At 41.9% G+C, this 24,071-nt stretch overlaps 2 protein-coding genes across 11 annotated transcripts in view; one reads left to right on the top strand and one right to left on the bottom strand.

Moving 5' to 3' along the window:
• TCERG1 (transcription elongation regulator 1) overlaps window positions 1–18,587 on the top strand; it is a 56,208-nt gene extending 37,621 nt beyond the window's left edge. For 5 of the 10 annotated variants that reach the window (XM_037908047.2, XM_037908048.2, XM_037908049.2 and 2 more), the window contains 9 exons: window positions 192–310; window positions 2,511–2,661; window positions 7,401–7,565; window positions 9,046–9,228; window positions 10,358–10,537; window positions 15,677–15,760; window positions 16,047–16,147; window positions 17,100–17,189; window positions 17,385–18,587. In XM_037908047.2, coding sequence (XP_037763975.1) covers window positions 192–310; window positions 2,511–2,661; window positions 7,401–7,565; window positions 9,046–9,228; window positions 10,358–10,537; window positions 15,677–15,760; window positions 16,047–16,147; window positions 17,100–17,189; window positions 17,385–17,586 — 1,275 coding nt within the window. In that variant the 3' untranslated portion in view covers window positions 17,587–18,587. Of the gene's footprint in view, window positions 1–191; window positions 311–2,510; window positions 2,662–7,400; window positions 7,566–9,045; window positions 9,229–10,357; window positions 10,538–15,676; window positions 15,761–16,046; window positions 16,148–17,094; window positions 17,190–17,384 lie in introns of all 10 variants that reach the window. The other 5 variants (XM_027833196.3, XM_007054361.4, XM_043552703.1 and 2 more) reach the window with 2 other exon arrangements.
• A 2,200-nt stretch (window positions 18,588–20,787) lies between these two features.
• On the bottom strand, window positions 20,788–24,012 carry GPR151 (G protein-coupled receptor 151). Its single transcript, XM_037908054.2, has one exon. It carries the CDS (start codon window positions 23,535–23,537, stop codon window positions 22,326–22,328), a length of 1,212 nt encoding a protein of 403 aa, XP_037763982.1. The 5' UTR covers window positions 23,538–24,012; the 3' UTR covers window positions 20,788–22,325.
• Between the last annotated feature and the right edge of the window lie 59 nt (window positions 24,013–24,071).

Genomic DNA, 24,071 nt, shown 5'->3' on the forward strand with positions numbered 1-24,071 from the left:
TAATATGAGGTCAGATCTGCCAGTTTGCTGGGCCAAAGCAGGCATACCCTTCCACAGACTATTTGGGGAAACTCTGCAAGTTAAAACACATGAAGTTTTCTTTCCCTTCGCCCTTTCCCTACTTCCCTTCATAGGGGATGATAACATGGCTCCAAATTTGTACATCTTATGTCTGATTGGTATTTCTCTAGGTATTTGACCAGTATGTGAAGACCAGAGCAGAAGAAGAGCGCAAGGAAAAAAAAAATAAAATAATGCAGGCCAAGGAGGATTTCAAGAAAATGATGGAAGAAGCAAAGTTTAATCCAAGGTAGGTGGCGTATTTCACATTCACATGTGAAAGCTTTTACCAGGTCAAAATCCATTTTATTTTTCAGTAGGGCAATTTAACCCCCCTTTTGCTCCTTACTCTTTCAGAACTGTAAAAGAAGGGGGAAATGAACTCTAGAAAAACATTGGGCCTGTTGAAATGTATTATTTTCCTCTGCATGATTATAGGCTGCCTAACCAACAGAGTGCTGGAATTTTGGGGTTTGTGATGTTTTATATATTCTAATTCACTGGTTCAGAATGTGAAAAAATCCCCAGCACATGACTGGGTGGTGAGAAAGGGCTCATTTTTTTTTTCTGAGTGTTCTCATGTAGCTCTTGTAGCCTTTGTGGATCGTACTGGCCTGTGAGAAGTTTTCCTTGTAGCAGCAGAACATCACAGTATACATATTTGGGTTTGTTTGGTTGGTTTTTTTTTTACCTTCAATGAATAAGTGTATATCATGTATTTGTGGATGTGTAGATAGTGTACACAGTATTACAGACAATATTAATTTTGCAGTATAAAAATCACAATGAATCTATGCCATCCCGGGGTATCTATTGCAATAAGTGTTTTGGTGTTTTTAGCATGGATACTAGATATTCTAGATTATGGTGCCAAGATACCTGAATTGCCCATGTTCATCGTTCTCGCCCAAACAGCTCATAACCATCCTTATGTCACTTAATAGCTTATAAGCGTTATATTTTACATTAGATGTATTTCAGTGTCACTTTTAACCTAGATCACACAGGAATTCTTTTATGTTAAAACAACGGTTCATTTGATTCACTTCAACTTCATGGATTCAGTGACATACATTGAAATGTGCTGGAAGCTGGCATGTGCAGTCTTTAGGCTAACCAGCGTAATTGACTTCACATCTGTAAAAGCAATCATCAATCAGCAGTGTTTTTAGACACCCAATAAGGGAAGTTGTCAGTAAAATTACATTTTTTGGCAGCTGTGGGATTTTGAGTATTTAAAATACATTAATGGATGTGCTAAATATTCCTTCAGAATGATTGACTTTAGTACTTTGCAACCCAAGAAAAACTAAAACTTATCTCTGCGAGTGTTTATGTATACCAAGACAAACACTGTTTTCGCACAGAAAAAAAATAAAAATGGGAGAGAAGAATATAATTTCCAGATGAGGGAGTTCATGTTTTGTTTTACCCTATCCTTCATCTTCTAGTGGCAGTTGTTTGTCTAAGGCATTGCTGCACTTCCATGGGTGTCAACTACTTAAAAAAAATCATCTATCCCAGTCTAACATGCTCAAGTTTGTATTCCACTCTTTTTATACAGCTCGTGTTCTTCAGTATAGCTGTACATTCACTTTCTAATCTTTTTGAACAAGCTATCAAATTTTCTTCTTGTTTTAATTTACCCTACAGCAACGGTAGGCGGGATTTTCCAAGTCTAATTATTTCCATGCTGTGATGAACACATTCGTATGATTATAAGTGTCTCACGTATTCTTGGGGCCAGATTTGCATCAGATCTTGGAAAAAGCACAGTAGTGTTTTTTTTCGAGGTAAGTGGCAGTACTATATTTACTGCACATCTGAGATTGGAATCTGGCCCTGGAGGTGAGAGAACTGTAAAGAAAATGCGACAGAGATAATGGGTGGAAAGCCTTGCACTACTGCACCTGCTCATAGTGTTAAAAATATCCCAACTTCTTGTGTCATAAGGTTAAACTATATAATGTTCATTGCAGGAAAATTAATTTATCCAGTGTTCTACATTGACTAACACCAGATGTTGAATTTCCCAGTCTTAGCACAGTTTGGCTGCAAGTGAGTGCATGTCAATTTTAGATCGCACAGCCGTGAAATATCTGGATAGGCTGGACTACAGTGTTAATCCACAAAAAATTAAGGTTTTTTTAGACAATTGTATTAAGTAAATTTATTTTCTTTGGTTGCATTGTAATCTTTTTTCCGAAACCTGCACACCTGCACAGATAATATAAGTGCAAGTCTTGAACAATATTCTTCTTTGTGTCTGCTTAACCCAACTCCTTTCTGTAGTTTACTGATCAGTTATTTGCATAGTGAGAACAGAGGGGTTTTTTTTTTTTAATTGTATTTTGGCACGTGAGCTAGCAGAAGAGATGGTGTTTTCTGCTGAACCTACTTCACAGCAAAGATAGCTCGAACAAATCAATTCACTTGCCATTTTGTTACAGAGCTACTTTTAGTGAATTTGCAGCCAAGCATGCTAAAGACTCGAGATTCAAGGCAATTGAAAAGATGAAAGATCGAGAGGCCTTGTTTAACGAGTTTATCACAGCGGCAAGAAAGAAGGAAAAAGAAGATTCGAAGACCAGAGGTGAGAAGGTAAGGTGGTTTTAGTTCCAGTGGTGTGAGTGGTGGGAGCTTGAATGGGATGGAAGAAAGCCAGTACTTGGTTTCCAGTGTTCTTTCGCTGAGATTTTTGTTCCCCAGCCTTACAGCTTTTAAAAATACAAATATTTGACTACTGCTTTTTTTTTTATGGCCTTTTAAATTAATCTTATTAATTTTGCAGGTATATCAACTTTTAGTAAATGTAAATATACTGATCGTTTATTATATTAAAAAAAAAACCCAAAAACCACAAGTCACATCATGCTGTTTTAACTGGAATGATATTTGTCTTTTTTTTAAAAAAAAGGTGACATCCTGGAGGATGAAAAGGATGCTTGTCTTCTTTGGGTAGAAAATCCAGAACTGGCCACTACCTTCCTCTTCTCTCAGTGGTGGCTATAAGATTTCAGAATTCTTTGTAGACTATTCCATTTAAATTTCAAAAAGCTGCTTTGTCTCCTTTTTCTACCTAAAAGGTAGCACTTGAGTGACTTTCTAATCTTTCAGTAAACATACCTTAAATATAAATTACTGCTTATCAGAATTAAAGGTCGACTATTAAAGATTAATGAATTCCAAATGTCATTTGGCTGCGATGTCAATACTCAGGAGCAAGTGCTCACCACTGGGAAAACAGACTGCTATGGAGGTGGCATCAATAGTGTTACCATCAGAATATGCAGCCTCTTTCCTAAATGTCCCTGTGTGTTGTGTGAATGGAGAAGAATAACCTCTGAAGCCTAATCATTTTTGACATTTAAAGTCTTCAACATTTATCTTGTAAAACAGAGGTAGTGTAAAGTCCACTTATTAGGAAGCAGTGGTGAGAGAGTAGCATGACACTTGTAGAAGAGAAAATGCTGTGGCATACAAGAATTGGAATACCTTAATAATTGAAATGGCAATTTTGGATAAATATTTCCAAAGTAAAAAATTTGATTCCTCTAATTTAATGCATTATTGGTTTTTAAATTACATTTATTCTATTGCTGATATTTTCAATAAATGATTATGCTTTCAGAGAAAACTAATGAAATCTAATTGAAAACTATACCTAAACTTTTACATACTGTATTTGAACCACAAATGTGGAATTTAAAAACACTGTTTTTGCACCATAGCAATAGTTTAGCTGAAAGTGTAAAGAGATGTAAATGCTTTTAGTTTTAATATTGCATGATTGTTCTAAATTAGACAAGTTAAAAGAAGAAAGACTGTATTTCTCTTTGTACTTGAAACTAATGTTCTTTTTCCAAAAGCCTTTTGTAACCATTTTATGTATTCTGTTTTATAACAAGTGGATAGACTTTACAGTTATGTGCTGTGCGGCCTGTCAATCAGTTCAGTCTGACAGCTGTCAATCACTGACACGCAAAGTATTATGGGATTCCCTAGTGAGGAAAGAATTGGTATCTCTGTGTGGTGACTTTAGCCTCCCGCAGTTCCGGTACTTTACATTTTTTTAGTTTTTCCTTGTGAAGTGATGAGAGTTGTGCCCAGAATGTGTTGACTGAAAAAAAAATCTAAATACACCTGCAGTATTTTCAGCCTTATTTTTGTTTTCTTTAAAAAAAATAAAAAAAAAAATAAAATAAAATAAAATAAAATAAGGCAGCTAAATTGTAAAGTGAAGCTTTCTCAGCCAATATTAAAAATCCAAAGATTTTCTATAAAGAAGGTAAGCTCTTCACAGAAATCTTTAAAGTAAGGGTTTGAAATACGGTTTTGATTTCAGTTGAGATTTATTATACTAAACAGTGCCATGGGAGCCTCTCTTTCATATGGTCATACAGTCCTTTTTATTACTGTAATGTGTCAAATCCTGCCCACCTTTACTCATATGAGTAAGTGGAATTCCATAGGAATTCCATATTCAAGTGAGTAAGGTGAGCGAAGTTTGGCTCAGTGTGTGAATTTTCAAGGTGAAGAAATGAAGGAATCAAGTGTAATATGGGTTGGTAACATGGAAGCTTTTCTGCAAGTTCTCATCACACTGACCCAGAACACTTCCTGTCTTCCTCTGGCCTTTCCTCAAAATAGATATTGCAAGAAAACTAGCATAAAAGGCCAACAAACTCAGTCTAAGCTGAAGTCTCAGCCATATGTATACTCACTTTGCCAAGATTATAAGGTTAGTGCATTAACTTTGTTCTGTCTAACCGTTATTATCCTATATTAATAGCTTTCTACCTGCCATTCTGCTCTCGTTTAGGCATGTACTCTGTTCTTTCTCAGTTCAGGACACTTAAGTTGGCAACATCTTAAGCCCTTACATAGCAAGATGACAAAATTTTCTCAGGTTATTGTTTTAATTAATGGCTTGTTAATATCCTGCCCCATCTATTGACTTGAGGTGGCTTGTCTTAGTGCACTGCCTTGTGCCATGTGCATGTAACCAAGGACGTTTTTGGGTGCCGAAACAGTGTTATACTGGCCTCTGTGTTAGAACTGTTAAAAACGGCATTGCGTTTTCTGAGGGAAGAAAGCTACTGGCTACAGGTTCTCATTTACTACTAAACAGGCCCGTAGTAAAGGAACAGTCAGCTAAGACAATGTCTGTTCCTTCTTGGCTGAAGAAAAAGTACTAGGTTGTGAGATCATGCTGGCTTTCAAGAAGGAGAGGAGGGAAGACAGCTAACTGTTTCTGTAGTAACAGGGAAAAATGTTGTGTTGATTCTTGAGCTGGAGCTCGTGCCATTGTATTACTGTTTGCAGTTGTGCTTTGCTTGTGCAGTGGTTTAGTCCCCCTTCTCCTTGTAAGAGGAACCACTGCATATTGTGGATTCTCACCAGGCTCTCAGGATGGATTAATGAATAGCCAGTGACCAGTGTAAAAAGGAAGCAGAAATACTGTCTGTGTAGGTATATATTACAAAAGAGTGCTCCTGTTTACACTTTGACCAATAAGATACTCTTACTTTTATAGATTTCTGTAGTAACATCTGAGAACTCCTTGTTTTACATTTTAAATGTAAGTTCCTAATGCTCATGGCTTAGAAAGCTTCGTATCTTGATACTGCTTGCATGTTTTATTTAAGATCAATTCTGGAACAACATACAGCATTTTATAAAATAAGTAAAAGGTTTTGCTTTGTATCTTGTTCAGCACCCTAAGGTAGAGTTACAGTACTGTAGGTGAAGAGTTACAAACTTCTCCACTGTAACACTAAGGAGTTGTTTCCTAATCTCTACTGTACTTGTCTCCTGTCTTGAGATAGCACAGGAGAAGTCCATAAAGGTTCTTACAAACCTAAGCAATAAAAACACTGTCAAGAGCCAAGTTCATCAGTGGGGAAGCCTGCAGAATATTGGCTCTGATCTTCATTTTACTTTAATATGTGGTAATAACTATATATATGTCATTTTAAGAGAGCTGGAAGATTTCAGTTAGCTGATAAGGCACACACTTCGATAGCCTTACATTAGTCTTCAGCTCCCATTGTTAACGTCTGTATGTGGGAGCTGAGACTTTTGGGGGAGTGCAAAATATATAGCCAAGCCAGCCCAAGCTAGGTAATAGTATTGTACTGCAGCAAAGGAACTAGTTATGGTTTTGTTCCTATGCCACCAGGGCTTGGTAGTGCTGTGAAGGCAGCATGCTTAACCCTGGGTAGAGAGTGCCCTGAGCCATTCAGTGGGCTCTAGCCCTTCAACAAGTGATGTCAACTGGCCTCTCAAGGGAAGGCTTGTTCTCTTGATTCAGAAAGATGGTGGCTTAAATGCCAGGGCCTTGAGGGTTTGAAATGGTGGGAATTAAAGAAAAAATCCTAAGATCCCAAAAGGGATATGGAAGAACATCCACCCCAGGGTTAAAAATCCTTACCAACTGTACAGTAGCTGCCCTTGCAACTGCTGATGCGATGTTGTATCACTAGTTTGGCTCTTCTGTCCTGAGGTCCAGAGTTAGTGTAGGACTAGATCTATTAGTCCTCTGTAGTGTTGTAGCTATGTACAGTGTTGAGGGTTTTATTATTTGTAACATGCCATTTCCATTTTTTAAAAGTAGCTACAAATATTTGTTTATACTTAAATAATATATTTTAAATGTAACTGCTGAATTACAGCATATGGGCACACTTTTGAATATATCCGTCTTCTTAAGACTATAGACTTAATCATTATTTGCTTAAGTTCTGTACATCTTTGTTCAGTTAAAAAAGGTTTAATGAAATGTAACTAAAATCCCACTATTGATCTTAAACAGGAGATCACTGTACTGTTTGCTGTTTAATCGCAGATACTGTATATACCTCCATCCACTGTAAACTTCAGGCATGAACCCATGGGTATTTGCGCTCCCTAATTAGGGCTCTGCTTAAAATCTAACTAGCTACTGTGTCATGGATGCCCTGAAATACTGATTTGTGCAGTACAGAAGTTGGAGGGATTGTATTTTAAAAGCTCAACAAGAAAGCTTAAATTAGAGTAGAGCAGGAAAACTAAGTGTGTGGATGAGTATTTCTTTAAGGTATACAGCTAATCTTAGATTTTGATAGTCTTCCTAGTGTTTCTGTTTTAATATATTTCACAAAAAGTATACCCAAAGTGGATTTTAGAGATAATGTACCCTAAAATTCAATATACTTTTAGTGATTTGATGTTCTAGTATGTAAAATTCATATAGTTTGCTTCGTTGAGGTAAGTCTGCCTCTTTTTCTATTTTTCCAAACATTCAGGAATCCCGTTATTCATTAATTGTTTTTCTTCCTATATCTTCTATGTAAAAATAGATTAAAATGGACTTCTTTGAACTACTGTCTAATCACCACTTAGACAGTCAGTCTCGCTGGAGCAAAGTGAAGGACAAAGTAGAGACTGACCCCCGTTACAAAGCAGTGGATAGCTCTTCACAGAGGGAAGACCTTTTTAAACAGTACATTGAAAAAATAGCTAAGGTATGTGTGTCATAGTTAAGTGCTGGGTAATACTTTCACTGTCTACACTGTTGTTAATATATTTAAGCACTTTCAGAGATTTGTAATGCTATCACTTTTGTAGTGATACACATGGAATGCAGCCAGATATTTCCTAGTTCCTATTAGTTGCAGGTATAGCTAGATACTTAGTCATAGACTTTAGCTGTTAATCACAATCTCCCAGATCATCCCTTGACACAGGTTTACAGTGCATGAGCGCTGTCCATGCTAATTCTGCCAGTGTGCACAAACCTGGGGAGTGGAAAAGGTACTTGAGAGAATTCGTCAGGCAGAGAGAGGGGTAGAGGCTGTAATAGCTCCTTTTCATAGCCACGTATTCCCAACCAGACTAGCAGAGGTTTCCTTCTTTCATGTGGTTTCCTTTCAAGTGAACTCCAGTTGACTCATATGCAGTGCCTCCATTAGTTCTTCCACTTCTTTTTCATGTTCCTACCTGCCTCTTCAAGGAGCTAATGCCATGAATGAGAAGTTAAAAATAGTTTAACTAGCATTAATTTCCACAGCAATTTGCAGTTGAGCTTGTCGCTACATTGGGGAGCATGCTTTATAGAGTGGCTGCTCTCTGACCTGTTTCCTTCCCCAACTCCCATCCAGTGAGGATCCAAACTGGCAATGGTCACTTAATAGCACTTATTTATTATATAGAGATTTTAATTCATAGATCTCGAAGCACTTTATAAAGAAAGGATTATCTCCATTTTACATAGAGAGCAAAAAGGTGAAGTGACTTGTCCAAGGTCACAGAGCAGTCTAGTGCACGGTCCATCAGACAACATCACTTTCCCCTCTCCTTCTTTCAGTTGTATTAGTTTTGAATATTTATTTTTGCAAGATGAGATTTTGCAGCATGCAGTTCAGCTCACTCCTTTGCTTTCATGTGCATGAGCAGAGGAGGGGAACATCTGTCCCAAAGAGGTGGGATGGACACAAGATTTATCTGTTGTACTTGAACTGAATAGCCTCATCATTCAGACAATCATTTTGAGGTTTGATTTCTCCTCCGTGGGATGGGTTGAGGCATGTCTCTTTAAGGATGTTACAATAGCCACATACAAATGGTTGAATGGTCTTTGATATTTTAAAGCACAGGATTTTTAATACCGCTGTTGAGCTTTTCCTCCACTTTAAGTTCACAAAATAAAATCTTTAGCAAGATTAGCTTTTAGTGTTGCCAGCCAGCACCCTGTCTACACTGTGGCTCTCAACATTGCTAACATTGCCTGTAAGCCAGTGTTAGCAACAGAAGGAATTCTTGCAAAAATGCCCTAAGTGGAGACAAACCTAGGTAGTTCAGAAGTGGTATATTTCATTTTACCTATTTCATAAATGACAGTTTGTTTAATGATACTCATCCTCTTGTTTCCATTAACTGTTTCCATTAAGATGCTGCCTCTTTATATGTTGTTAATGGGGAAATATGCTCTTGCTTCTGATTCAGAATTTAGACTCTGAAAAGGAAAAGGAATTGGAAAGGCAGGCTCGCATTGAGGCAAGTTTGCGTGAACGAGAAAGGGAGGTTCAGAAAGCTCGTTCTGAGCAGACCAAGGAAATCGATAGAGAACGTGAACAACACAAACGAGAAGAGGCTATCCAGAATTTCAAAGCGCTTCTATCTGATATGGTGAGGCTTGCACAGTTCTGTCTCTGATTTGATTACTGTAGGACTTTATCTTTGCCAGAACAGTTCATCTACTTGTTACACTAATATAGAAATAAGTTCCCTGACTACACAGCAGCACATTAGCACTGGTAGTGATTAAGCTTCTGTTTCCATGATGCATTTATTTTTTCAGGATTTTTGTCTTGCTGGGAAAAATATGCTTGCTTCAGCCTCACAGTTGGTGTCTGAGGTTTCATCCAACAAGTGCATTATTACAATATTACCAAAAAAGGCAATTAAAATTGTAAATGCTTTGTACTAGAAACTCTAATGCACATGTTGGAAATGAAGATTTATTGATTCAAGAGCATTTTCCTCACCTCGTTTTGTCTGCCCTACTCATGTACCCAGCATAGCATCTGACCCAGCTCTTTCCACTTCTCAGTTAGAGAATACTTTATTGCACTAGCTGATCCAACCCTTGAAATACCACTTCCTAAGAGGGCAGACTTGTTGAGATGAGAGTCTCGTGGTATGAAAGGGGAACCTCTTGCCTGCTGATCTAAGATGTGGCATACCTGAAAGGTGGGTGGTGGTTGAACACAGATTCCAGTCCTGTTGTCTTTTCGGGGGGGGAAGGTGCAGTATATAAATCCAGTTTCTGTTGACCCAGCTTCTTTGCTAGGGACATAATGCAGGTAATATAGATTTAGCAGGAGCTCCTTGGAGGTTGTTTCTGGTTCCAGAGAGTAAACCTTGGACTAAGTAAAGTGCCCAGTAGCCACTAGGAATTGATTATGATGTATTTCAGAGGCTGCTCTTCTAGGTTAATACAGTATATTATTCATAGGGGAGGATCCTGATTTTTCTATAGAGAATGGCAGAGCAGTCCAAGTAGGGTGTATCTATCTCCATCTGAACTGATGCACAGTGAGACTCTCTGCAGCATGAGGTTGGCATTTGACAGTGGTTAACTGCATGAAAGCTGTCATTGTCTCTTACCCCCCTTACCAAATGCAGTTTTAATTCAGGTAAAAGTTGATGTTGAAGTATAAGCTAAGTGTTTGAAGAATTGTCTGATAATGAAACAGAGAAAGAACGTTTTTGTAAAAGAAAAGTAGTTTTTATAAAATGTAAATTTTTGTGGCAGGTGAGATCTTCAGATGTGTCATGGTCCGATACTAGGAGGACGCTCCGAAAAGATCATCGGTGGGAATCTGGCTCCCTGCTAGAAAGAGAAGAGAAAGAGAAGCTTTTTAATGAACACATTGAAGCACTTACCAAAAAGAAGAGGGAGCATTTTAGGCAACTTCTGGATGAAACTTCAGCGGTAAGAGACTTGTGCCTGAAGGCAGTACAGTTGATGAAAATGAGTGTCTAGAAATGGAAATGACCACTTATGAGGTGGAAGAAAAGTGAAGATAGTGAAGTATTAATGCTATTATACAAGGCACTGGTCAGAACTTATTTGGTCACCCATGTTCAAGAAAGATTAATTTAAACTAGGAACAGGTGCAGAGAAGAGCTACTAGGATGATCAGGGGAATGGAGGGCCTATTTTAGGAAATTGGCAGAGCTTGGCTTATTTAGCCTTACAAAAAGAAAGCTGAGGGTGGATATGATTGTTCTCTGTAAATACATTAGGGGGATAAATACCAAGGAGAATGAAGAGCTGTTTCAGCTAAAGGACAGTGTTGACACAGGAACAAATGGATATAAAGTGGCCGTGAACAAATTCAGGCTGGAAATTAAAAGGTTTCTGACAATCCAAAGGGTGAGGTTCTGGAACAGCTTCCCAATAGGAGTGGTAGGGACAAACTACTTAATTAGTTTTGAGAGAGAGCTCGACAAATTTATGAGTGCAATTGTATAACAGGGTTGGTTGTGATGGTACATTGGTATGTTCCCAAAGCTCATGTTTCAGGGTTTCAGCTGGCCACTGGCAAGGGTCTGGAAGGGATTTTTTTGTCCCCCAGTGTATTCTGGGAGGGGTTTTTTAATCTCCTTCCTCTGAAGCATCAGGGATGATCACGACTGAAGATGGAATATTGGACAGGGTGGGCCAGAGCTCTGAGGTGGCACCAAACATTGTCTCTCAGGTGCTTGGCTGGCTGGTTCTTGTTCACGTACTCAGGGTCTAACTTAGGGGTGGGTAAACTTTTTGGCCCAAGGGCCACATCGGGGTTACGAAACGGTATGGAGGGCCGGATAGGGAAGGCAGTGCCTCCGCAAACAGCCTGGCCTCCACCCCCTCCCACTTCCCACTCCCTGACTGCCCACCTCAGAACCCCCGACCCATCCAACACCCCCTGCTCCTTGTCCCCTGACTGCCCCCTCCTGGGGCCCCCCCGCCTCTAACTGCCCACCTGCTATCCAACCCCCCCCCCCCCCCCCCCCCCCCGCTCCCGAACCTCCGCCCCCTGTCCCCTGACTGCCCCCCGGGACCTCCTGTCCCTTATTCAATCCTTCCCCTCCCCCTGCCCCCTTACCATGCTGCTCAGAGCAGCAGGACAGGCTTATTGGAAAGCCTGGGAGGTAGGCGGGTGCAAGCCGTGCTGCCCGCATGGTGGTGTGGCTGCGGGGGAGGTGTCAGGGGCTTGCCTCCCTGGCCGGAAGCTCAGGAGCTAGGCAGGACAGTCCCAGGGGCCGGACGTGGCCTGCGGGCCGTAGTTTGCCCACGTCTGAATCATAGAATATCAGGGTTGGAAGGGACCTCAGGAGGTCATCTAGTCCAACCCCCTGCTCAAAGCAGGACCAATCCCCAACTAAATCATCCCAGCCAGGGCTTTGTCAAGCCTGACCTTAAAAATATCTAAGGAAGGAGAGTCCACCACCTCCCTATTTAACGCATTCCAGTGTTTCACCACCCTCCTAGTGAAAAAGTTTTTCCTAATATCCAACCTAAACCTCCCCCACTGCAACTTGAGACCATTACTCCTCGTTCTGTCATCAGCTACCACCGAGAACAGTCTAGATCCATCCTCTTTGGAACCCCCTTTCAGGTAGTTGAAAGCAGCTATCAAATCCCCCCTCATTCTTCTCTTCCGCAGACTAAACAATCCCAGTTCCCTCAGCCTCTCCTCATAAGTCATGTGTTCCAGTCCCCTAATCATTTTTGTTGCCCTCCGCTGGACGTTTTCCAATTTTTCCATATCCTTCTTGTAGTGTGGGGCCCAAAACTGGACACAGTACTCCAGATGAGGCCTCACCAATGTTGAATAGAGGGGAACGATCACGTCCCTCGATCTGCTGGCAATGCCCCTACATATACATCCCAAAATGCCATTGGCCTTCTTGGCAACAACGGCACACTGTTGACTCATATCCAGCTTCTCGTCCACTGTAACCCCTACGTCCTTTTCTGCAGAACTGCTGCCGAGCCATTCGGTCCCTAGTCTGTAGTGGTACATGGGGTTCTTCCGTCCTAAGTGCAGGACTCTGCACTTGTCCTTGTTGAACGTCATCAGATTTCTTTTGGCCCAATCCTTTAATTTGTCTAGGGCCCTCTGTATCCTATCCCTACCCTCCAGCATATCTACCTCTCCTCCCAGTTTAGTGTCATCTGCAAACTTGCTGAGGGTACAGTCCACACCATCCTCCAGATCATTTATGAAGATATTGAACAAAACCAGCCCGAGGACCGACCCTTGGGGCACTCCACTTCATACCGGCTGCCAACTAGACATGGAGCCATTGATCACTACCTGTTGAGCCCGACAATCTAGCCAACTTTCTATCCACCTAATAGTCCATTCATCCAGCCCATACTTCTTTAACTTGCTGGCAAGAATATTGTGGGAGACCGTGTCAAAAGCTTTGCTAAAGTCAAGGAACAACACATCCACCGCTTTCCCCTCATCCACAGAGCCAGGTGTCTCATCATAGAAGGCAGTTAGATTAGTCAGGCATGACTTGCCCTTGGTGAATCCATGCTGACTGTTCCTGATCACTTTCCTCTCCTCTAAGTGCTTCAGAATTGATTCTTTGAGGACCTGCTCCATGATTTTTCCAGGGACTGAGGTGAGGCTGACTGGCCTCTAGTTCCCAGGATCCTCCTCCTTCCCTTTTTTAAAGATGGGCACTACATTAGCCTTTTTCTAGTCGTCCGGGACTTCCCCAGATCGCCATGAGTTTTCAAAGATAATGGCCAATGGCTCTGCAATCACATCCGCCAACTCCTTTAGCACTCTCTAATGCAGCGCATCCGGCTCCATGGACTTGTGCTCGTCCAGCTTTTCTAAATAGTCCCAAACCACTTCTTTCTCCACAGAGGGCTGGTCACCTCCTCCCCATGCTGTGCTGCCCAGTGCAGCAGTCTGGGAGCTGACCTTGTTCGTGAAGACAGAGGCAAAAAAAGCATTGAGTACATTAGCTTTTTCCACATCCTCTGTCGCTAGGTTGCCTCCCTCATTCAGTAAGGGGCCCACACTTTCGTTTGACTTTCTTCTTGTTGCTAACATACCTGAAGAAACCCTTCTTGTTACTCTTAACATATCTTGCTAGCTACAACTCCAGGTGTGATTTGGCCTTCCTTATTTCACTCCTGCATCCTCGAGCAATATTTTTATACTCTTCCCTGGTCATTTGTCCAATCTTCCACTTCTTGTAAGCTTCTTTTTTGTGTTCAAGATCAGAAGGATTTTCACTGTTAAGCCAAGCTGGTCGCCTGCCATATTTACTATTCTTTCTACACATCGGGATGGTTTGTCCCTGTAACCTCAATAAAGATTCTTTAAAATACAGCCAGCTCTCCTGGACTCCTTTCCCCGTCATGTTATTCTCCCAGGGGATCCTGCCCATCAGTTCCCTGAGGGAGTCAAAGTCTGCTTTTCTGAAGTCCAGGGTCCATATTCTGCTGCTCTCCTTTCTTCCCTGTGTCAGGATCCTGAACTCAGCCATCTCATGGTCACTGCCTCCCAAGTTTCCATACACTTTAGCTTCCCCTACTAATTCTTCCTGGTTTGTGAGCAGCAGGTCAAGAAGAGCTCTGCCCCTAGTTGGTTCCTCCAGCACTTGCACAAGGAAATTGCCCCCTACCCTTTCCAAAAACTTCTTGGATTGTCTGTGCACTGCTGTTTTGCTCTCCCAGCAGATATCAGGGTGATTGAAGTCTCCCATGAGAACCAGGGCCAGCGATCTAGTAACTGCCGTGAGTTCTGGAAGTCTAACTGATTGTCATGTGTGGGGTTGGGAAGGAATTTCCCCCCAGGTCACACTAGCGGTGACCTTGAGCAGGTTTTGCTTTCTTCTGCAGCGTGTGGATTTGGGATCCTTGCCAGGATTATCTGGATAATATCTCATCTAATTATTTCTCTGCTATTGCGGGGTCCTTGTGCACAGTCAGTCACAATGTATTGGAGGTCAGACCAGATGATGTAGTGGTCCTTTGTGGCCTTAAACTCAATGACTCTGACTTGCATCCCCTAGCTTTACCTTCTGTAGTTAAAGTTCTCAATAATAATTCTTCCCCAGGCTTTTTCTCGCACACCAACTTTCCTCACTTCCCTAAGAAAGGGAATGCTGGAAAGAACAATCTTTTTCTCACCTAACCAGTTATACCACAGTAACCACCTTGAATGTTGTGGTCCATTTTCACATTCAGTCTTTTCACGCTCTTGAACCTGGTGTCGGTCTTTGTAATCAGTAATTGTCATTCATTTTCCTTTGGCTTTTCCACATCTCTTCAGTGTTGCATTATTTGATACCTTCTATTATGACACAGTCCCTTGGTGTCTTGGGCATTTTAATCTTCTGTCTTTGCTCCTACCTATTCAATAACTTGTTTTAATGAATCACGGTGGGCAAGCCTCCGGGATTCTGTCCTTCACTTTGTCTCTTTTATCTTAACTGCAAAATTCATTCTTAACTTTCACTTGTATACCAATGCTATTTAAACCTCTCTCTCCTTTCTTAATTTGTTACTTTGTGACTTCCTGCCTCCCTTTTATCTCGTTCTGGCTTCATCATAACTTTCTTGAAGTCTTCGGAGGCAGTCTTATTAAATATTGGTTAGAGGAGTATCTAATATTCTAATCACTTTTTATATGGCACACTAAAATAAATTAAAATGATGAATATCTGACTTTGAGCTGGGGCTTCTATACATAGCTGTTTTTACGCATACAAACATGCTGTTGAAATTATCCAAATATGCATTAGGAAGAACTGTTAGAATTTAAACTACAAGAAACTTTCATAATTTTGTGAGGACTTTTCTCTTAAAATCCACCAGTTTACAGAAAACAAGAGTTCAAAAAGGAAAATATATGCCACAAAACAATATGAAAGTAATACTAAAGGGATAAGAGAAGTCAACAAAATGAAACATTTAAAAATTGTTACTATGTCCTTAGTTTTCCCCCTTATGCATGAGGATTTCAGGGCTCTCAGGAAAGTGATGATATGTACTTGCATGCTTAGACTCTAAATATAATTTGCAATATTGAACTGTTTTTGCCTCTTTTGAAAGATTACTTTAACATCAACATGGAAAGAAGTGAAAAAAATCATTAAAGAAGATCCCAGATGCATTAAGTTCTCTTCCAGTGACAGGGTAAGAAATAGTCTTGCTTCATTGCTGCTAGCCTTCCCACAATATCCAAAGCAAAAGAGAGTGAATGCTTGTTGAAATGGATTCCCTTTCATGTGAATATAACTATATCACTGTGTTAATCAGATATTTGCTTTTTTTTAAAATCTTAATTAAAAAACACTTTTCTGTAGTGATCTTTAAACTAATTACAATAAAATTATTTCTTACACACTGTAAGTTAATATAAAGTACTTTATAATCTACCGTCACCTTTTCTATGGTATTACTCTTCTTTTTCTTCATGCAGAAAAAACAAAGGGAGTTTGAAGAGTACATCAGAGACAAATACATTACTGCCAAAGCTGACTTCAGAACGCTATTGAAAGAGACCAAATTTATAACGTACAGGTGTGTGTCATAGTGTTTTAGAAGAGCCAAGACTTTTCTTTACTGTACCTTAAGAGTGTTGATGAATGGAATTTCACTTTCTCCTCCCATCTAACATTTATAGGCCAGTGTCTGAGGAGCTTTAGTGCAAAAATTGTAGATTACTAGGCTGCCTATGAAGTTGCATAGTAGTGAGAGGTCCATCACTGTATGTTGGGTTCTGCACTGATTATTATCAAGTGTTGGCAACTATTTTATAGCAGGGGCTTTTTGGATTTTTGTTTTGCTTGAGAGCATTGTTTTGGGTATTTTGAATACATTGTCAAGCGATTCAGCTCATTCTGTAGTGAAGCCAAATTACCGTTTAATTAGGGTCCTTGGTTCAGGCCTAAAAATTTCTTTGCTTAATACCCAGTGAAACTTCCAGTGATGTTAGGGGAAGTTTGGAGAAAAGACAAAGGGTGAAACCCTACCCCCATTAAAATAAAAACAAATCTCCCATTGACTTCAGTGGGCTTTGGGTATTAGCTTTACAAACAAGTTAACTGTTGAAGTCAGTCTGGTCTTGAGCCTACTGCAGAATGTTACGGTCCTAGGTAGATTCCCATCCCAGAAGCAAAAGAGCTTGAGGTAGAAGGCTGCTGACTAGGTTTCTTAGATCCTAATAAGTTGCTTGTTTCCCTTTGCAGCCAGTGCTGTGTGTAAAGTATTGGAGCTCTGTTTCAGTTGCTGCTGTTCCCAGTGGACTGAATTGCAGTCTGAAATTGATGCGGTAGCCAGATTGATGCATCAATTAAACTGGGCTGCAACTGGGAGTTTAACGTCCATGTTTTAATAGTTTGCTTCTTCTTGAGTGCTTAATTTCAATTGTGATTATTTTTTTCTTATTTTTACATTTTTGTGGTTCATTTAATGCTGATAAATGGTTCTGGCGGCCATTAAGACTGAAGTCTTCTGTTTATCCACAGAACAGATACAGCACAGGCAGTGGCAGTGCAAGATTTTTTACACACGCATTCCTGCCAATGTGCCTCACCCCTGACCTGATGGGGCATCTGTATAGGTGAGAGGATAGCTCAGTCTCTATGCCCTTTCAGCGCTTGACCTATCTGCTGACACTGTCAAGAGAGGTTCTAATGGTGCGGGTAGTTTTTGTAATTTGGACATCTACCACCAATAACTGGACTAAGATTCCCAGTGCATTTTATGCAGGCTCCCAGACCGCTGCCCAGATGGTAACTGTTACACTTCATTTCAGATCCAAAAAGTTGATCCAAGAATCTGACCAGCACCTGAAAGATGTAGAAAAGATTTTACAGAATGACAAGCGTTATCTGGTACTTGACTGTGTGCCAGAGGAGAGGCGCAAGCTCATAGTATCCTATGTAGATGACCTGGACCGCCGAGGTCCCCCTCCACCTCCCACAGCTTCAGAGCCTACAAGACGAACAACAAAATAATTATGAAATACTCTCACAGTGGGGTGTCTGTTAATTCAAAAGCTTGCATGAGCCATCTGTCCGGTTTTTACATCTACATTACCGTGAACGAATATTGAAAACCATCTGAGGAGCAGAGGAAGCAGCAGCATTTGTGAACATAAAATGGTCTCTGTGCAAAGAGAACACTTAAGATATTTATGCTTTTCTTTGTGTGGCATGACTGACAAAAATCCCAACCATGCAGGCTGTGTCTAGTAATTTTAGATATCAGAACAGTGGACTATCTGTATATGAGGTGTGGATGTCCGTGATATTTGGAGGCATTCTTTTCAGCAGTGTTACATATGCAAGTCTTAAGGATGATTGATATTTGTGGTTTGAACTAAACTACACAAGTACCACAAACTTCCTCCTAATGGTTACCCAAGTTCAGCTGTTTTAACAGATGAAACACTGTCTCAAGTTAAACTATTGAGTGCTGAAGGCTACAGTAAAAAAATATTCTCTTAAATCTGAAAACAAATGGCCTGATTCTCTATTTGCTTTCACCCTTGTAAATCAGAATTAAGTCTATTAAAGTCTATAGAGTGACAGTGATGTGAGTGAAGAATTAGGCCCACAGAGACCAAATTAAACACCGTTCTGAATTTGTTCACGGGTCTGCTTTATTTCCTCCCCTGTCCGTGCCACCTCCCCCCCCCCCCCGCACTCTGAAGTACAGGCAAAATCAGGTTTCTTTTGTCCAAGTGAAGATTTGTCTGATAATTTTTTGCTCAAAATTGGAAACACAGTAAATAACAATGGTTCCCAGAACAGGACGGTTGTATAAACATATTTTTATTTACCATAAAGTGATCTTTACTGATTTCTGGATTAGACTGTGGATTTCCCTTCTGGGTAATTCTTGTAAACTATACTCCTGTTATGAATGTTAAACTTGTGTTTCTAAAGTTTAATTTTGAAATGTTGGGATTGTTTAGTTTATGTATTTGAACTACAATAAACCAACCCTTTTTATATATGGATTGAACATGCTTAATAAAGAAGACATCTTTGAGATTTAAACTTAACAACAACAAAAAATCCAAACTAACATTAGCCATCCTGAAACAGATCATTTGCCTAAAGAGACAAAATGAGAGTTAGTGATAAATCATGTAGACAAATGTAATTTTGATACTAGAACATCGTATTCAAGTGCAAATACAATACAAAATTTGCAAAACAGCAAAAATCTCAAAATTTGTGCATGTTTGCTTAGTCCTCGGTCACTTTAGTGTTCATTGTACTTGAGATGTTGAAAGAGCGAGAATTCCTTTGGTACGTAATCTGTGTGGTTGGGGGGGGGAGGGGGAAGAGTTTCCATTTTTCTGATAGGACACAGCTCTCTCCCATTTGGATCTTCTTTTCTCCACAAAAAAGATTTTTGGAATGAGAGAAATCATTTTGTCATGAATTTTTGTTGGACTGCTGTTATGTGAGCCTGCTGGTGCTCCAGGTCCCAAAAATATCAAGTGGCTAACTCCTTGCCAGATGGGAGGGTCTTGTTCACTAGAATATGAAATTATTTTCTGTAGTTTTAACAAAGTTGTATAACCCATGAAGTTTAGGTAAAGGCAAAAATTCTCCTCTTCCATATTGTTTATTAACATGTATTTTACAGTAGTACTAATAGGCCCTACCATGTTAAGCACTTTTCTCACACACAAGCTGACATGATCTAGATTCTCTTGAGTTCTTGGAATTTAGATCACAAGACAGATCTAAGAAAATGTTGCCCAAATTAACGCTGTAAAAATGTGTTTAAGAAGCAAACATTTAATCAATTTTTCTATAAATGCACTAGCAATGAAACCTAAAAATCAAAAGCATAAAGAAGTGACACATTCCTCAGCTCCTCCTGAAGAGAGAGAGACAAGCTATAGTGGGTTATAGGTAAGACCTTGTAAAATTTGACATCAAGATACAACCTTAAGCACAGGGCTAGTAGTGCACCCCACCCCCCACTATACTTAGAAAATAAAATCTCTGTATTGGGTGTGTAAACCGGCATGTCTGGACAAAACCATCTGGGCCTTCCCATCTCCTCTAACACTCACTAAATGAGCAATGCATCATGTCCTGATGATTGACATCTCTAGCTCTATTGGACTGGGTAGGGACAGTGCCTGTTCCTGTAAAGCGCCCTCTGACTAAGAATGACCTGCTTCTAGTCTATCTCATGCAGATGTAGAATTTAGTGGTATGTGAATGTCAGATCTCAACTGCCAAAATGAAGCATGAGGTGGCCTCTCAGGATATGTCTACACAGCAAAGAAAAACCCATTGCTGGTCCATGCCAGCTGACTTGGGCTGCAGGGCTATTTCATTGCTGTGTAGACATCTGGGCCCAGGCTGGAGACCAGGCTCTTGGACTATTCCAACCCCAGGCTTCCAGAGCCCGGGTTCCAGCCCAAGCACAGATTTCTACACAGCAACGAAATAGCCCTGCAGCCCAAGCCTGAATCAGCAGACATGGGCCAGCTGTGGATTTTTCTTTGGTGTGTAGATATACCCTGAGATGCCAAGTATCCAAATCATGACAGGCTTTATCGATCAGTACCCTGAATTGCACTCAATCCAACTGAGAGCCTATGCATGGTTAGGTATAATGGTGTCTTATATTCCATGTGTGAAGCTGGTAAGAAAGCAGGCCCGCCAGATTGTGCACTAGCTGAAATTTGAGTGGACTTCAAGTGTGGTGGTGGTAAAGTAGTCTAAACTGGAGGGATGCAGCTAGGATAACTAGTGGATTGGAACAATTGTGACCTCTTACCCATGTACAGATGAAACACTGCCAGCCATTGCTGCAGTCTTGAGACTCAGAAACTCAGTTTGGAAAGGTAATCAGGAAAAAAAAGGGTGGAGCTCAAACTCTGCCTGACATTAACACATCTGTCTCATAATTCATAGATTCTAAGGCCAAACAAGATTATCTAGTCTGACCTGTATAGCACAGACCACAGAACCTCCCCAAAATAATTCCCAGATCAGATCTTGTAGAGAAGCATCCAGTCTCAATTTTAAAAATGGTCAGTGATGGAAAAATCCACCATCACCCTTGGTTAAATTGTACCAATGTTTAATTATTCTCACAGTTGAAAGTTTTACACCTTATTTCTAATCTGAATTTGTCTAGCTCAATTTCCAGCCATTGGATTGTGTTATACCTTTATCGACTAGATTGAAAACTTATTAAATATTTGTTCCCCATGTGTATTTATAGACTCTAGTGAAGTTACTCCTTATCTTTCTCTTTAAGCTATACAACCACACAGTCATGTTAGGGTTTGCTCTTGTCTGTGATACATAATGGGTATTGTCTAGTGCTGAGAAAGTATGAGGCTGCTTCAATGAGTAGAATAGCTCCTATTTCCGAATACTTGGGGTAATTCACAAGGTAGGACCAATGGCTAAATTCATTGAGGGCAGCATTTAGCCCTAGTGAGAAATTCTCTCAACTCTCCATTTTGTAGTGTTCACATAGGAACCAATCACCCTGTTGAGATACAATGCTAGTCATAAATTCAAGAGAAATTAATACAATATCTCAATGACCATATCAGCATAGCTTTATAAAACAGTCCATTCACTGCTACTTAACTAGAAGTAATGTCTCCTTTGAATTTCAGGGGGCTGAAGATAATGATTTTTGGATCTAAGTAAGGCAAACCAACTTCACTTTTTATTTATTCACAGTTGAAAACAAACTGACATTGACAACTGTTATGCTTTATAAGTGCTTTACAAAATGGGCATGAAACATTTTCATTGAGGGAGAAATCATGTCTAGCTTAAAACAAGATGCTTAAATATACCTTCATCTCTATAATGCACATTCAGAAAGAAGGGATTATTGTTTTGGTTCTGAAAGGCAACTCTGGCCTGTTGGCAAACCTCACCTACTTTTTCAGACCTCAGTGCATGTTTTAAGTTGTCTCAAAAAATATTTCTGAAAATATTTCAACTTCAGCAGTCAAATTCTGCATTGTCACTCTGTGCAACTATATTGAATTCCACAGAAGTCATTGCAGCACTTAAACCAGAAAATTCAAAAAGATACATAATCTGCACGGTATATATTTTGTAAATACTACTATTTTAGCTTTCTGACGTTTAGACAGATGCTGAAATTTAGCTCACCGGTTTGTCCTGGCTTGTTAAGAAGAACCACTTTTTGTGAGTTTTGTGTCAGTTCTCCTTATTTCTGCTCTCTGAATTCTGCGTGTCTCAAACACCTTTAAAAAAAAAACAACTCCATTTTGGCTACTGAAGTGCAAAACATCATAAATATTTCAGAGAAGACACTTCACCAAAATCTTAGAGTAGGGATTTGAACTATAAATGCATTGCCCTGATATACATATATATACACGCACACGCACACACACAATATTGTGGGTGAGGTGATACCTTTTACAGAACCAACTTTCTGTTGGTGAAAGACAAGCTTTGCAGTTCACATAGCTCTTCTTCAAGTCTGCAATATCCTGAGACCAACAGGGCTACAATAATACTGCAAATATGAATATTGTTACAGATTAGGAAAAACATTTAATGAGCACAGGAAATGGTAAGAATTTCATCAGTGTAACACTTTGCATTTCTTCAGTATCCGCTTAAGCACACTAGTAAGTAACAAAACTATACTGACAAGACCTTCCTCTGGTTAAAACTTCCCTAGCTTTCTAATCTCCAACCACTTTATTGATCACAGCCTATATTGTCTCTTTCTCTTCGTGCTCCCAAGGAATAGGGTCATTGTCTTGAGCATCGGGGGCTGCTTCTCGGTCATGCCAGAATTGCTCTACGTCTGGAAAGACGGGCATCTCCTTCTTTTCCAGGCTTTCTAAGGCCTGAGGGGCAGCTGGGAGTTCTTTCTCTTGCTCAGCAATCTCTGGCTCTGGAGAAGGGACCGAATCGGGGAGAATCTCAGAGTTAGCAGCTGGGATTTCCTGGTTGTCTGTGGCAGGGAGAGGCTTTTTCAGGGTCAGCCTTTTCCACAAGCCCTTAAAGCCCTCTCTGAATTCCTCAGACATCACCAGGAAGATGAGCGGGTTGGCCGAAGAGATGGTGAACATAAGGGCTTGGGTCAGAGCTAGGAAGCCTTCGGGGGGAGCAGGGCCTGCTGGCTTTAGGTGCCAAACCCACAGCCAGGATATCCATTCCGGCAGCCACATCACGGCCAAGGTGACAGTGACGCTCAGCAGCATGATTGTAAGGCGCCTGGATCTGATCTGGTTCCTCAGGTTCTGGGTCTTGGTCCCCCTGCGCTGGCACCTGCCATAAGCGCGCCAGAAATAAAGGAAGGCGCAGAGCAGGGGCGCGCAGAACACGAGCAGGGGGTAGAGCTTGACAAAGGCAGCCATGAACTCCCGGGCGGGGGCTGGCACGGCCACGACGCAGGCGGGCGAGCCCGCCGCGAGCTCCCGAAGGGTGCTGAAGAGCCAGAGCGGCAGGGAGCTCACCAGGGCCACCAGCCACGTGGCCAGCAGCACCGCACAGATCGTGCCGGGCTCAATACTCACTTGCTTGGCCGGGTTGCTGGCGTACATGAAGCAAGCCTTGGCCACCACGGCGGTCGTCAGGCTCTTGGCGGCCATGCACGTGTGGAGGAACCCGTCGGAGGTTTTGCAGACGAACCAGCCCAGGGTCCAGGCGCTGCGGGAGTAAGCGGCTGCCCGCAGGGGCGCCGCGAAGAGCAGGAGAAGCAGATCCGCCAGGCTGAGGTTGAGGATCAGGGAGTGGATCAGGGAGGGTTTCCCTCGCCGGGCGCTGTAGAGCAGGATGCCGATGACACACGCGTTCCCCGCCAAGCCCGCCAGGCAGATGACGCCCAGCAAAGCGGGGATCACCGCCTTCCACTCCCGCGAGTCGTGGGGCTGACAGCCCCCCGCGAAATGCACCTGCGGAGCCAGGGAGCTGTTCATGGTGCTGCAGCCTGGGGCCGGGACCGTCTCCCGCGGGAGTCACGCCCAGCCACGCTGGGGACCAGCCGGGCGCGAAGCGGGCTCGCTCCCCTGCTGCCTGCCCCGCCGTCTCTCACCCGATCGCCCCCGCCTGGCGTGACCTGGCAGGCGCGGGAGCGCAGCGCGTGCAGGAAGCCGAAGCTGGCGCGCCTGGCCCAGCGCGCTATATACCGGCCGCGGCTGGGACTGACACGCCCCGGCGGGAGCGCATTGGCCGCGCCTCAGTAGCACGCCTGGAGCCCCGCCGGGCAGCCCCGCGGCGCCACTGAAGCGCCGCCTCCCTTCCCCCCGGGAAGGCGGGAACGGGGCTGCCATGGAGCCGCTCGGCGGGAGGGCCGCTGGCTGTGCCCCCTGGCTGGCAGCCCGTCCCCAGTCCCCTCACAAACGTGGCTCCGGAGGGCGTTTGAGCGCAAGCCCCGGCTGGCCGCGGGGCTGGGCTAAGGCAAGGCTCACTCCAGCCGCGGAGGGACGGGCTAGAAATTAGCGGAGCGTTGT

Source organism: Chelonia mydas, chromosome 8, assembly GCF_015237465.2.
Source record: "Chelonia mydas isolate rCheMyd1 chromosome 8, rCheMyd1.pri.v2, whole genome shotgun sequence".
In the NCBI taxonomy this organism is placed as follows: Eukaryota; Metazoa; Chordata; order Testudines; family Cheloniidae; genus Chelonia; species Chelonia mydas.

What these genes read in the sequence shown, in the direction of transcription:
- GPR151 (XM_037908054.2), bottom strand. Translation starts at nt 23,537, where the DNA reads ATGAACAGCTCCCTGGCTCCGCAGGTGCATTTCGCGGGGGGCTGTCAG.